General features: G+C 40.7%; 1 protein-coding gene across 2 annotated transcripts; it reads right to left on the reverse strand.

Moving 5' to 3' along the window:
* Window positions 1-423: 423 nt before the first annotated feature.
* On the reverse strand, window positions 424-15,703 carry polm (polymerase (DNA directed), mu). Of its 2 annotated transcripts, none has more exons than XM_085792535.1 (11): window positions 15,507-15,703; window positions 14,312-14,516; window positions 13,134-13,223; window positions 11,407-11,577; window positions 8,881-8,952; window positions 7,479-7,599; window positions 5,876-6,008; window positions 5,439-5,541; window positions 3,935-4,213; window positions 1,958-2,041; window positions 424-541 (listed from the first exon to the last, which is right to left on the reverse strand). In XM_085792535.1, the coding sequence occupies exons 1-11, from the start codon at window positions 15,701-15,703 to the stop codon at window positions 455-457; spliced, it is 1,542 nt and encodes a 513-aa protein (XP_085648661.1). In that variant the 3' UTR covers window positions 424-454. The 2 variants fall into 2 exon arrangements, with proteins under 2 accessions (XP_085648661.1, XP_085648660.1); XM_085792534.1 differs by having other exon boundaries at window positions 13,134-13,226.
* Window positions 15,704-15,819: the final 116 nt, after the last annotated feature.

The following is a 15,819-nucleotide window of genomic DNA, read 5'->3' on the forward strand; positions in this document are numbered from 1 at the left end:
GTTTAGTTTTATCTGTATAATATTTATTTAGTCAATTAATTTCATCTCTCTGCCACATTTTCATCTGAAAACTCGTCTCTTCTGTTTCATTTCCTCCTCAAACAGAGCGCTTTATTTTGAAATCCGAGGGTTGTGTTTCCTATCTGGACGCCCCAAAACAGACGATGAGTTTAAATCTTCATCCATAAACATTTTATTATAAAATAGATTCAGTTCAGAAACAGATCAAAGATAAAAACAAACATCCTAAAATTAAATTCACAGCATTTATAATCTCTCATTTCATTTATAAGCGTCAGTGTTTTTCCTTCAGACTTCCTGAATCTCTCGTTACCTGTAACGACTCGTCTCCAGCAGCTTTAATGAAGTCACCTGAGATTCCTTAGCCCCGCCCCCTCCATGTATTTAGCTCCGCCCCCTCTTGGTATTTAGCTCCGCCCCCTCTAGGTCTCGTTCAGGCGTTTCTCTCTGACGGAGGAAGGAACTCCAGACCGAGGTGAGAGAAGATTTCCTCCTCCGACGTCGCCCTCAGGTACCGACTCTGAAACACAACAAACATTTAATATTTAACAATAAAGATTAAAAAAAAACATGTTTCTCTGTCAGACTTCCTGTTTAAATAAAGGTTAGACAAAAACCACTTCACCTGCTGTTCAAACTGAATTATTATAAAGTTACATCAGACTTTTCAAATTACAGTTTTTCTCGATTGCTAAAACACTAAACCCTGTTGTCTGAACCCACTGATTGAATCAGTCTCTTTTGGCAAAACCATCAGCACTTTTCACCTGTTTAGACTTTAACAACTTATCAACACATTTTCATTGTGATGCACCTGTGTTGCATAATGCTGAGCACAGGTGGTAAAAGTCAAACACAAGTAAAGCACAACTTTCACCGGTTGAACACAACAACTCAAAACTGATCACACTTGTGTCCAATGATGTGAGGGCACATAAACTGTAGCTGGTTCAGGATGAAGTCCTGTGTCCTGATCCAGTACAGAGAAATGATGCTGTGGCTGAGTTATGCACTTCTCATTTCTATATTTTTGTACTTTATTTTTACGTAGGCTTACGGTGTACAAGTGCTAAATGCACAAGATTTCTGTTTGTTTTTGTACTGTACAAGTGCTACGTGTAAAATGCACAAGATTTCTGGTTTTTGTACTTCTTTTTTTTTTTTACTATGTACAAGTGCTAAATGCACAGGTTTTTTGTTTTGCAAGAGGAGAAGATGAGAGACGACAGGGTGAAGGAAGAAAGGATGAGGGAGGGAGGGAGGGAGGGATGAACTGGGCAGAAAAAAGAAGAAGGAAGGAAAAGGGGATGAAATGGATGTGGAGAGGGAAGGAGGAGGGTGAAAGAAAGGGAAGGAGAGAAGTGCTACAGTGTAAATGCACAGGTTTTTTGTTTTGCAACATGCCTTTAGCTACAGTGAACGATAAACATTTATTTCTACAGCTTCATGTCCTGAGCGTTGTGTTTTCTATTTTTCTATGTAGTGTTTAGTGGCTGCTCAGTAGTGTTTTTAATTTTGATTTGACAACATAGTTCAGTTTTGGGCACAGATTGAACTGTTTTGAGGTGAAAGTTTGGTTTTGCAAGAAGAGTCTGAGGTTTTGTGAATGTAGCTTGAAAATTGGGGGTTTGTGTTCACAGTTTAGAGAAAATGAGAGAAGCTTTCAAGAAATGTGTCTTAGCAATCGAGAAAAACTGTAAATGTAACGCCAAAGTTTTCAAAATAAAACCAAACCCTAGACTTTTCAAAATAGTTCACAGCTGCAGGCTTTTCAAAATAAAACCAAACCCCAGACTTTTCAAAATAAAACTAAACCCGATTATTTTCAATATAAAATTAAATTTCTGAGTTTTCAAAATAAAACCAAACCCCAAAGTTTTCAAAGTAAAACTTAACCCCAGAGTTTTCAAAATAAAAGCCTCCCAGCAGTGTGTACCTGTGTGTTGTCGTAGAGGGCGTGGCTGCTCAGCGACATGTTCCTCTCGCGCCCCGCCCACCGCCGCAGCTCCCGCTCAAACAGCTGAGGGACAAAACAACAAGGTCAGAGGTCACGGTCGTGGTCGTCAGGGAAACAATTTTTTTTTTTGTAGGATAGGTCCGGGAAAGTCCGGCCTTTCCCGCCTCTGATTGGCTAGATGAGCTCTCCTCTGATTGGTTATTCGATTTGGCAATTTTTCGATTTTGTCAACGCGGCGGCCATCTTGGTCAGGGGGAAGCCGTGTCTACTTCCTGCATCAGTCAACAGAGGCAGACGTCTATCAACCATTAACATCACCATAACTCACCGAATATTCAACCGATTTTCAAGCCGTTTGGTTTATTATAAATGTCAGACAGATATTTATGATACAACAACAAATAAAAATATATATATTTTTAAATTTTTTATAATCGTTTTTTTATGTATTAAAGGGACAACCAGGAGTTTTGTAAAAGCGAAGTGTTTCCACACTACATTTATGAGCCTCCGCACCGTGAAATTCTTTGACCGGGTCAAGACAGACTCATGTTTTCATTCATCAAGAATGAAAGTCAGAGGTTGGAAGACGATCACATACCGTCGTAGTTCCCACCATAAACGGAGATTCATACGGCGGCGTTATTCTCATGACTCGCCACGAAACCGAAAGTAAAGAAACGCTGGTCGGCTCGCCCAGCATTTCCACCACCACTAATAATAACAAAATAACCATAGAGACAAAACCATAGATTTATCTAAAATGGACCATTAACAAGTGGTAACGTAGATTCATCCACATTAATATCAGACTTTTTTATAACCAGATAGAAACTCCTCGTTGTCCCTTTAAACATACACTTAGATACTCAGACACACACCCACATGCATAAATACAGTGAAACATGTTCTACAGGGTCTGACTGGTCTGACTGCTGGTCAGACGTTTATATGTCTATGGTCAGAACCCCGGACCAAGATGGCCGCCGTGTTGACGTACGCTAAGAAGCAGAAGGCGCCGTCTAGTCAGTATTAGAGCTCTGTTAAAGAGAGTAACGACACACATTGGTCCGATGGCAGCGCCTCCTGGTGGAGGAATATGGGTTTTACTAAAGAACTGACATCTCTGCATTGTTGGTGAATGAGCAGTGTGGTGTTTTCAATAATTTAAGGACATTTATAGATCACCCACGTTAATAGCATCATTGAGGATCCTTTACATATAAACATTAACACATAGGAGAGTAAAAAACACAGTTGTCTACATGAATGTTTCAATCTACATTTTGTAATAAACAAATTCTAAGTATAATCTGATATGACCAAGACACCTAAAAACAAAAACACGTTTTCATCAATTTACCAGCAAGTGGGCAACACACATACATTGGAGTGAATGGGTTTTCTGGGCGCTTTTGCAACACCCATATCCTGCCACTAGGGGGCAAAACCCTTAAACCCTTAAACCCTTAAACCCTTACCACAGGAGTCAATGGAGGTGTCGCTACTCTCTTTTACAGCTCTAGTCAGCACACTGCAAAAACTCAAAATCTTTCTAAGAATATTTGTCTTATTTCTTGTCAAAATGTCTCAATTTTAGTCAAAACTAATCTCTTTCCACTTAAAATAAGACTCATCACCTAAAAATTTACTTGTTTTTAGACAGTTTTTACTTGTTTCAAACTAATTTTCACTTGAAATAAGTAGAAAAATCTGCCAGTGAAAGCAAGTTTTTTATGCTTGTAATAAGAAAGAAAAACCTGCTCCACTATCAAATTTTTCTACTTATTTCAAGTGAAAATCTGCTTGAAAGAAGTAAAAAGTGTCTAAAAACAAGCTGCTTTTTAATGTGATGAGTCTTATTTGAAGTATAATTAGATTTATTTTGACTAGAAATAAGACAAATATTCTTGGTAAGATTTTGAATTTTTGCAGTGTATCAGTATCTATGGTTACCTTGGAGCCGGTCCAGCCCAGCAGAGCGAAGGAGAACTGGCTGATGGGAGAAACCACCAGGTCCACTCTCACCGCTCTCCACCGCCGCCGCTCTGGTCCTGGTCCTGGTTCTAGTTCTGGTCCTGAAGGTTCTGGTTCTAGTCTCTGGTCTTGGTCCGTGTCCAGTCTGAAGATGGACAGGCAGCGGTCGAAGCGGTCCATGCTGGACGCGGGTCGGGCCGGACCGTCCTTAGACTCCAGGTACGAGTTCCTGGTGGTTTTATGGTACAAGAGGAAACCCTGAGGAGAGACCGGGACCAGATGATGATGTCATGATGATGTCATAGACCGAATCACCTTGTTGTTTACATTCTACTTCCGGGTAGAAAACCAGCACGTAGCTAATTTGAATGAGATCAATAGTAACGAACGGGAGTTTAGCTATATATCATATTTTTCAGGCCCTATCACCGTTTAGACAAATCAGAAATGATTGAAGAAACATTACTATTTCTGTGTGTGTGTTTTGTGTTGCTATGTGTTGTATTTATTCAGTTTGGGGGAATCACGGTGTCTAGAAAGCATCAGTGGCTCAGCTGACAGGGACAGCTAACGGTAGCTAAGCTAATGGCGGTAGCTAAGCTAACAGCAGGACGTCAGCTGTTAAAACCCTCCCGTTGTGGGACACGACATGAAACTACTCCAGTTAGCTCAGTCATGTTGGAACTCAGATATCCGCTGGAGAAAATATTTGTTCATGGAGCGTTTATTGAGTCACTGAGTTATTAAAGTTAAACAGCTAGCTAACCGTTAGCCCGGCTAATCTATGATAACTATGACTAATTACAAAAACATGCACACGTAAATAGTAATGTTTGTCCAATCATTGGTTTTATAGACATTACAAACATCAGATTAGTCTAAACGGTGATATAGTGACATGAAAAATGAGATAAATAGTGAAACTCTCGTCCGTCACTATTGTTCTCATGCTGGTTTTCTACCAGGAAGTAGTTGTAAACAACAAGGAGATTCGTCCTATACGTCTACCTTCACAGAGTTACATTAAATGCTAACTGGGATCAATTACATTAAAGGGATAGTTCAACATTTTGTCAAATTGGCCCATTGCCATAATCCCTATAGTCATAGCAGTAGGTTCGTTACCTTTAATTGTCGGTGCAAGCTATTTTTAGAACGGCGGAGCAGAGCCATGAGCTGCTCAGAGCTACGCCACGGAGGCTCATTATGGGATTTCTTGGTTTCCCTCATCAAACTCATCAAATACACAATCCAACAACTCCACAACGCTCTGGTGGACAAGTTGTGAGCTGCACATTCACCACGCTATGAGATAATAACACAACGTTACCACACAGAGTTGTTTTAGAGCAGATATTTATAGAACTACAGCTTAAAGACAGGCAGCACGGTTAGACGGGACAATATCTCCAGAACTAAGACAGATAAACTGATCAAACATGTAGCTTTATGATTAAAGGAGCAGGTCGTGGTTTTTTTTTACCTGCGTCTCCAGCTGAGACAGAACTTTGTCGATCAGTCCGTCCTCTCGTCCTTCCTCTGGGTGCGTGATGAGGAAGTCCACGTCGTGACCCGTCAGCTTCCCCCTGGAGACGACCACACGTTGTTTTGCATATTTGGTTTGAATCTTGTCTGCCATGTTTTTATACCACATTCTTTCTTCATTTTATACATTTGTGTTACGTACTTGCATATTCAAAATAAACATACATAGTATATATGTATATTTATAAAACGTAAAGGTGAAATCCTGCGATCTGATTGGTTGTTAACCGTGGTATAATGAGCATATACCACGGCTACTATTCTAAAGCCTTATCACAGCGTAGGCTATCACTCCGCCTCAGGCACGTATGACTGGTATGAATGGAAGTTGTGTGTGAATCTGTGTGTGTGTGTGTGTGAATGTGTGTGTGTTACCTCCTGAACCCTCCGGTCAGTGTGACCGTTGCCCCCGGTAACGCGGCGGCGACGGCTCTCTCCACAACCTCAGCGATGGCGTCGGCCTCCGTCCTGGTCACCGGCTGCTGGAGGTCGTCATAGTAACGAAGACCTGAGAGAGGACAGGACGTCAGACACACACACACACACACTTGGTTTGTCAGCTCTTCTTTTTCCTGTGTGGTCATGAGTCAGTGGAACGTCCTTCCCACACAACTTATTCTAGGTACAAATCCTCACACATTCTCCTGCTGGTCAAAGCGCTGGTTACTAAGAAAGCAAGTTTGCACACAATAACTGTGTCCCAATTCAGGGGCTGCAGCCTTCGGAGGACCCAGCCTACGCGGTCTCTGGAGGCAACGGCTTCGGAGGCTCCTCCGGGGGCCGCATCAACGGTCGGTAAATGGGACGGTCTAGCCTTCAGAGCACTTCCTGATCCGAACGTAAACAACGGCGTAACGTAAACAACGGCCGGACGTTAAACATTTAAAAATGGCGCTTGCAACAGCTCTACCGCTCCTCCGCCCCTCACTTTTTTTTTTTCTTTTTTTTTAAAGAAGTAGAATCAATACAAGGGCAGTTATCATTAATATACTAATAAACAAACCATTGAACAGCAGCCAGGGGGCTAAGCTTCAGGCTGTTAAGGCTGTTAGGTGAGTAGAGAATAAAGAGCACAAGTAATGTGTTTTCATAGCTTTCTTATTAAAAGTTGTCACACTCAGATGCTTTGCCTCGCTCCTCACCTGTGCAGCCAGAGCAGAGCAGAGCTCAGCAGCGGGCAGCCACACCTCCGAGCCGGCCGCAGAGCCAGGTTACCATGGCTACAGCACAGAGCTGCTCCGTTCGATAGCTAACGGCTAGGTTGCTAATAACAACAACGGTGCAGCAAAGCATCTTGGGATACGGGAGGCCGCGAAGGATAGTAGCGGTGCATCCTCCGAATGCAGGGGAAAGGAGGACGCATTTGGAGGCTGCATTTGGAGGAGCCTTCGAATTTGGACGAATTGGGACAAGACAGCCTTCACGCAGCGCTGTGACGTAATCGGCCTTCAAATCCACCCTCCGAAGGATGCAGCCCCTGAATTGGGACACAGCTATTGTTGAGTATTATGTGAGTGTGTGTATGTGTCTGGCTATGAGTGTGGTTATTAGAGGAGGATGATTGTTATCTGTGTATTGTATGTGTGTGTGTTTGAATGTGTGATGAGAGTGAGAGAGAGTGTAGGCCTATGTGCTGTTAGTCCCTATTGTGCACTTTATGATTTGGCGCTCATGTTTCCCTGCTTTTATTAGTGCATTCTGTCAATGTTTTAAATATTATGGTTATTATGTCACTTATGTCCTATTTCAATGATTTTAATATTGTATCTGTTCCCACTTTACCTGCCCAGGGACTAACAGGCGGAAATTAGCAATTGTTGCTATAACCAGGCTCAAAGCATCTCTTCTTGTTTTACAAGATTCATGTTTTTTGTGCATTGTCCCTGTTTTAAATAAATAAATTCATTCATTCATTCATTCACACACTGACACACACACACACACACACACACACACACACACTGACACACACACCGACCTGCTTGCTGAGCTGTGTTGAGTGTGTGTCCGTTGTGCTGCAGCTGCTGCAGAGTGTGTGTTCCCTCTCTCATCCACCGCTCGGCCGTTCTGGACCCGACGCCAAAGATCCCTGTTAACACCTGACACACACACACACACACACACACACACACACACACACACACACACACACACACTTTACAATAAGGGTCCCTTAATTAACGTTAGTACTTTTATAAAGCATTAATATATAAACTAATGTGTTAACTAATTACATTATTCAACTTTTATTATTACTTAATAAATTATGAACTAACCTTGAGTAGTAAACATTAATTAACTGCTTACTAAAGCTGCGTTTCCACCACATGGTACCGGCTCGACTCAACTCGACTCGGCCTTTTTGCGTTTAAAATGGGCCGTACAAATTACTGTAATTAGGATGTGCGAGGGAGAAGTAGCCTATGAAACCCGAAAGCGTGGATATGAAAACATGAACATAAAGCAATCAAAAAAAACAAATTTGTTACAAATAAAGGTAGAAAAAATAAAGAACAATTAAATGATCACAGAAATGAAACGGTAACTATCAACTGAGTGATTCTATTTTTATATTAATCATCATTAACTCCAAGAAGGGAAACAGGAAGTTGGTTTTGGATTTTAATGTTTGCTTTTGTTTCTTCACCACTAGATGGAGCCAAAGAGGAAACTACTCATCTGTTCAATGGAAATTAAAAGAAATTGTAGAGAAAAAAAACACATTTTAGTGAATTTTAAACAGTCAAATCATAATTATTTCTATCATTAAGTTTGTTTTATGTCCTAGTGAGGTTTTGTCTGAGTCGCTGCAGCTAAGAGACTCTAAACGAAGCTACAGAGTTGGTTTGAATGTGTCTCAACAGGAAGTGAGAGATGTTTGGTGGAAACACGGGAGGTTCAGGAACCAGTGGACGATCATAAGTGAGAATAAGATGTAAATATCTTTATCTATATCTTATTATCATTGATTATCATCCACTGGTTCCTACAGAGGAAGAAACAAGAAGAAACAAACTGACAAGAATCAACACATTTCAGAAAAGATCAAATGAAAAACTCCTGTTTCTCTTTTCACTGGTTAGAAAAGAATTAAACTGAGTCTGTTGAACGATGAGACGTTTTTCTTGTCACTGCTATGTTTCATCATCTTTAATATTTAGAAACAGAGAATAATATTGGTGTTGAAGTAAACCAATGTAACTATAGTAACAGAGAGGGAAAGGTACTAGAAGCTTTCTTCATCCTGCTTCTTTTCATTCATGGTGACGATGTGAAGCTACATTATGTAAATATGTGCAACCATGTGTAGAATGTAAACCATGAATGGAATAAATCAAAATGAATGAATGAATAAAGAGTTTAATAATAATAAAACAAACCTTCAGAGCTTTAAACCTCTCAGATCGTCTCAGGGACTCGACTTCGTCTGACGCTCCGTTCTCCAGGATGTCCTGCAGGAACACACCATCACTATTATAAATATCATTATTATTTTCTTAGTAATATGAACTTTTTCTCATTAATTCCAACAATTCAGACCATTTCTCAACCCTTTAAGGAGTTTCACATTTTTCATTTATAAATGTATCATTCAGCCTCCTGCTTACAAGTTATACTTCTCATCTTTATTCATATTTGTTCAACAAATGCTTTCAAGCTGTTAATAATATATTTATTTATTTGAGAAGACTTAAATGTTAATTTTTTCACACTAATCTTCAAAATTTCAAGCAATTTTCCAAACATTTCATACAAATTCAACGTCCTTCTTATAAGTTTTACTTTTTTAATATTTTCTCACCTATTTCAGATTTCAACCCTTCAACTGTTAAACTATAAATATGCAGGATTTCTACATTTTCCTCAAACTTTTTTTTTTAACATTTCTACTGTTACATGTTTAACTTTTACCCTTCAGATATGATGTAGTTATTCTTACTTATTCTTCCCTTTAAAGGATTGTAACAACTTCTATATTATTCTACTTTTACTGTTCAGATATTGTTTCATCTACATTAGTAACGGTTCAACAATGTTCTGAAGCTGTCTGTTTTAAATAAATCTGAGTAGACTTCAGACTTTCAATTTCTTCATACTGATCTTCAACAATTCAAGTAATTTCCAACTATTTCATACTCTTCATATATTGTTTCATCTCTTCAAGATTTCTTCAGCAGTTTCTTCACTTAATTCATCATAGTTTCAACAATTTATTCAGCTCATTCAGCTTCCAGCTTTCAGCATTCACCCGTATTTCCTTCAGGAAATGCATTCTCTAGTTATTATTAGGGGTGTGTATTGGCAAGGACCTCACGATACGATACGTATCACGATACTTGGGTCACGATACGATATATTGCGATATATTGCGATATCCAAATTTTGTGATATATTGCGATATTACATAGTTCGCTGAAAACTAACAATGTATCATGCATCTTTAAATCCGAGTTGTAAGCCGATATTAACATCAAATGATAGTAATTCATCACCTAGCCTAATGAAAACTTTGTTAACATCTGTGTTTTCTAATAAGATAAACTTCTCAGTCTGTTTACCTCACTTCAATCATTGATGCAAAATGGGCAAATATATGCATCTGACAAACTGAACTGTTTCCATAGCCTACTAGTTCAAATTAATGAAATACAAACATGTAGACTGCTGCACTACTAGGCTACAAGTAAAAATAAATTAAATATGTAGTTTTACATTTAAATAAAAATGTTAAATTGAAAATGAAATATAACCATAGTATCTGAGACTGACAACCTGTAGCCTATATTTAATGAAATTTAATGAAAAAACATCTGATACAGGATACAGATCCTCTACATCAGACTCAAAATAATAACAACATACAGAAATTAAACACAAATATACCAACCCATACATAGAACAGAATAATCCAATATTATTCTTTACACTCTGGTGCTACCACGTCCTGTCTGGCAATAAAGGCTGCAGTCACACAGACTGCAGTCACACACAGACACTGGCAGTGAGAGACACTCGTCCGTCACACAAACACAACAAACAGCTGTGGATTTCCCCGTGTGCTGAGCAGTGAGCGGAACCTACCACGGCATCTTGCACCACAACAACACCAGCTCCCGTTAGCTTAGCGGCTAGCGGAGCCTGTCGGCTCTACAGTCTATGGTCAGCTCTGTAGCATTAGCTCCTCCAGCTGGGCTGCAGCGCTCGCGGTGCTCCGGTTCTACCTGGTTTCCGTGACAACGTGAACACAGCGGCTCCTCCGCTACGCTGAGAAGCTGTGAACAGTCTGCAGTAATCCGTGTTGTTGACGAGGGAGCGGACGTTTGGTGGCATGAGTTCAGGCGCTGTTAGCGTGTGTGGATTAGCATGTAGCCCGGCACAGACGCAGCCTGGCTTGCCCCGTCTAGGTGATCTGACAAGCCGCCTGAGGTGACGCCTCGGCGGGGTTGCACCAGGTGCAGCCCCGGTCTCTCCTGGTCCTTCACGGCGTAGAAAGCCGAGCTCGTCTAGCACACTTCACCGGTGTTTGTTGTGACGGGAAGCTTTGCTACGGATGAGTAACTGTCGGTGTCGGTCGCACTGTGGCACATTCTACGCTTTATAAAACATGTGCATTATGTTTGATTTAAACAATGATGGGGCTTTCCTGATCTCTTTCTCTGATGCCGCCAACAACACCATCTACTGGGCTGAACAAGCAACTACAACTATAGTACCAAAACATTAAATTCACATTTTTTTTTCACCTCAATTTATATAATAAAAGATCGATACTTGGCGTCCGTGTATCGATACAGTATCGCCGTTCAAAATATCGCGATATTGTGCTGTATCGATATTTTCTTACACCCCTAGTTATTATTATTATTATTGTATGTTAATGAAGCAGCCAGGAGGAGGAGCGTTACCTTGACGACCCTGAGCGAGTGCTCGCCCAGCCCCGGCAGCCCTCGGAGCGGCCGGACGCTGGTCACGGCGCGGGGAAGAGACTTGAGGACGGCGGCGGCTCGTCTGAAGGACACGGCCCGACCGTCTTCCTCGCTGAGCTCAGCCTGCTCAGCTAGGAGAGACAGAGCGTCCTGACGGAGAGAGAGACACGTCAGCTGTCAGGGTTTAATATTAATATTAGTAATAATAATAAAAATAATATTAAAGGACAATTCCGGGTAAATTCAACTGGGGGCTGTATGTTCCTAACATTTCAGGTCTAACAGAAGGAATCTGAAGGTTTTCAGTTTAATGTCTCCTGTTTTGCGGTAGTTGTGTCAAAGTCTTTCCAAGAATATTTGTCTTATTTCTTGTCAAAATGTCTCATTTCTAGTCAAAACTAATCTCTTTCCACTTAAAATAAGACTCATCACCTAAAAATGAACTTGTTTTTAGATCATTTTCACTTGTTTCAAACTAATTTTCACTTGAAATAAGTAGAAAAATCAGAAAGCAAGTTTTTTGTGCTTTTATAAGACTGAAAAACTTGCTCCACTGTCAGATTTTTCTACTTATTTCAAGTGAAAATATGTTTGAAAGAAGTAAAAAGTGTCTAAAAACAAGCTGCTTTTTAATGTGATGAGTCTTATTTTTAGTAGAATTAGATTTGTTTTGACTAGAAATAAGACAAATATTCTTAGTTTTTACAGTGTAGGCTGTTTCCATCCCTCAAAGCCACAGACAGCATCAGATGGAGACTCAAACATGAACCCAGAAGTTTATTTACTCCAAGCTTCAAGTCCAAAGTTGATATTCCTGTGTTTCTGACACAAACGGGAGCTTCCCACTGCACCTGAACACACCGAGCGTCAACTTGGGTCTCGACTCCGCCAGACTTTGAATTAGATCTAGTTTTACAAACATGTCGGCTTGTTGAAGTAAATAAACTTCTGGGTGCATGTTTGAGTCTCCATCTGACGCTGTCTGTGGCTTTGAGGGATGGAAACAGCCTACACTGTAAAAACTCAAAATATTTGTCTTATTTCTAGTCAAAACAAATCTCATTATACTGAAAATATAAGGCTCATCACATTAAAAAGCAGCTTGTTTTTAGACACTTTTTACTTCTTTCAAGCAGATTTTCACTTGAAATAAGTAGAAAAATCTGATAGTGGAGCAAGTTTTTCTTCCTTATCACAAGCACAAAAAACTTACTTTCACTGGCAGATTTTTCTACTTATTTCAAGTGAAAATTAGTTTGAAACAAGTGAAAATGATCTAAAAACAAGTTAATTTTTAGGTGATGAGTCTTATTTTAAGTGGAAAGAGATTAGTTTTGACTAGAAATGAGACATTTTGACAAGAAATAAGACAAATATTCTTGGAAAGATTTTGAGTTTTTGCAGTGAACACATCAACTCTGGACTTGCTTCAAGTAAATAAACTTCTGGCTGCATGTTTGAGTCTCCATCTGACGCTGTCTGTGGCTTTGAGGGATGGAAACAGCCTAAGCAGCAGCACTTTAATCCGCTCCCATTCATTGTTGCCGTGGCGACGCGGGGACAGACCATAACTACCGCAAAACAGGAGACATTAAACTGGAAACCTTCAGATTCCTTCTGTTAGGCCTAAGATGTTAGGAACATACAGCCCAGAGGTGAATTTGCCCAGAATTGTCCTTTAATATTAATGAGAGGAGACTGTGTACTGTGAGGACGGTGTTGTGGTTCTGCAGCGTGGTTCTCCTCTGACAGGCGTAGCTGGGAACACTGAACTCCTCCTCCTCCTCCGTCTGACGCTGCTGCTGTTAAACACAACATCAATCAGCTGAAATAACTCACATGCACTTTTTATTTTCTCAAAGTTGAATAAATTGAATTGATTGAATTGAATTAAATTGAATAAACTGATCTGATCTGCAGTTTGTTGTTGCACATGAATAAAAATCACTGTGAATGAGCCTGAGGACGATTTTTTATTTCTAATCTTTCTACAAGAACAAGAGTTTAAATCACACAGGAAGATAAAAGGAGATAAATGATGTTAAAACTTTAAAGCCCCTGTACAGACTTTTCATTTAGTCTTGATTTTGGCGGCCCCCTGTGGATGAAAGCGGCAGAATGAAGGCTGCATTTCCCACCGTCATGAAGACGTTTGTGTAGATTTATTTTGGAAACGTCAGAAAGAAGACGGGACTTGCTTTTTTTTTTTTTTTATCAGCGTAATGTATCTATTGGTCTGGTTTGGTCAGTGGTCCGACCCGACCATGCCTTCCAGAGGTCTAGAGTTAGACGACTTAGAAATATCTTCACACTGATGGACTCATTTGCTGTTGTAGGAAACAGAGACACATCAGCAGAAACCACAGACTTTAGCGTATCCAGTTAAAAGCTCCGAACAGGGGCTTTAAAGGGGACATATTATGCAAAACTCACTTTTTCATAGCTTTAGTGTGTATTTGCCTCCTCGCCCCTTAAACGTCAGTTTTGACGACTACGTCAACATTTTGTAAACTGCCATAGTCAGAAAATGTGTCTCCTAACAAGCCGTTTTAATTTCACCCGGCTTATTACATCACAAGCCGGGTGATGTGAACATTCAAGCCCTCGCTCCCATGGTTACCATGGTTACCTCAGCTACCAGAGTGAAGCTTCTAAACCGGCCGTTTAGAGCAGGACTGTGAAACTGGTGTGTAGAGAACCCAGCTGTTTTTCTGACCAAAGCCTGTTACTAACATTACTGTTAGACATCAAGGTACCAGGTCAAGAAGCAGAAATGAGCTGAATATGTCCCAAGCAAAAACAAAAACAAAACAAGCAACACAAACACGTAGAGAAACAAAACTAAGAATATGTGAATAAAAGATATAAATAGACTGCGTCTCACCTGCAGCAGCCGGTGTCTCTGCAGCAGCTGGACCGGCCGTCCGTCCCTCAGACTCTCTGTCAACCAGCTGACGTCCAGCAGCTGGACCGGGGTCTGGACCGGGGTCTGGACCGGGCTCGGGCCGTGACCTCTGACCTCGGACTGCAGCCACGCCATGACATCATCACCTGAGTTGTTCTCAGACACCACGTGTGTGACGCGTTCACTGGGAAGAAACGACGACCGTTTCACCTCAGCTGAGACTTCAACTCACAACCTCTGACACCAACAACGACGAAATGTTGATTTGTTCATAAGAGAAAATCTGATGTTTGACTTTCATGAGTGCAGAATTCAAAATGTTTTCAAAAATTCAGTTTTTGAAATAAAATTGTGATATTTGCCAAACTTCACCAACCACAATTCCAAAATATTGTCGATTTTTTTCTTTTAGGAAGACTGAACTGTATTTATCAAGAATTGTCTGGTCTATGTTTACAGTCAAACGTTTTCATTCACTATCATTTTACAAATATCAAAAACCTGGGTGCTGACTTTGCAGAGGACGGTCTGAAGATGCAGTCGCAGCAAATTTGGTGTCAACTGAACAAAAATTGTGGGAGAAGAAAGGTGTAAAGGGACAGTTCAACACTTAAACTCATCAAATACACAATCCAACAACTCCACAACGCTCTGGTGGACAAGTTGTGAGCTGCACATTCACCACGCTATGAGATAATAACACAACGTTACCACACAGAGTTGTTTTAGAGGGAAATACAGAGACTGTTGATGAAAAACTGTCCCTGAAGGCAACGTGCATCAGAGGTTTTACATGAATTTCCCTCTACAACAACTCTGTGTGGTAACGTTGTGTTATTATCTCATAGCGTGGTGAATGTGCAGCTCACAACTTGTCCACCAGAGCGTTGTGGAGTTGTTGGATTGTGTATTTGATGAGTTTGATGATGAGGGAAACCAAGAAATCCCATAATGAGCCTCCGTAGCGTAGCTCTGAGCAGCTCACGGCTCTGCTCCGCCGTTCTAAAAACAGCTTGCACCGACAATTAAAGGTAACAAACCTACTGCTATGACTATAGGGATTATGGTGATGGGACAATTTGACAAAATGTTGAAGTTTCTAAAGTTTTGTGGCGACATTGTGCGGTTGGTTTTGGTTTGAAGCTTCGAAGTAGATAAATAAAGATGTTTTTACCTGAACTGGTCCTCTACCCAGAATCCTTTGCTGCGGCTCAGGTGCGACAGGAAGTTCCTCCGGCTGCGGCCCATCTTCCTCTCCAGCAGAAACAAGACGAAGCCCGGGAACTGGTTCTGGTTCTGGTCCTGGTTCTGGTTCTGGTTCTGGTCTCCAGCTCCACCAGAGGAAACTTTCCTCCTCTTCAGAGGAACCATGTTGCAGCTGCTGCACGACGACGTCACTCTACACAGAGTAGGGGAGAGTGGGGTAAGTTGAGCCACTTCTTGTATTCAGCATCACTACATCAAGACAATTATAGTTTTGTTGCTAA

Source organism: Trachurus japonicus, chromosome 12, assembly GCF_045865225.1.
Source record: "Trachurus japonicus isolate A0001 chromosome 12, Traja_1.0".
Classification (NCBI taxonomy): domain Eukaryota; kingdom Metazoa; phylum Chordata; class Actinopteri; order Carangiformes; family Carangidae; genus Trachurus; species Trachurus japonicus.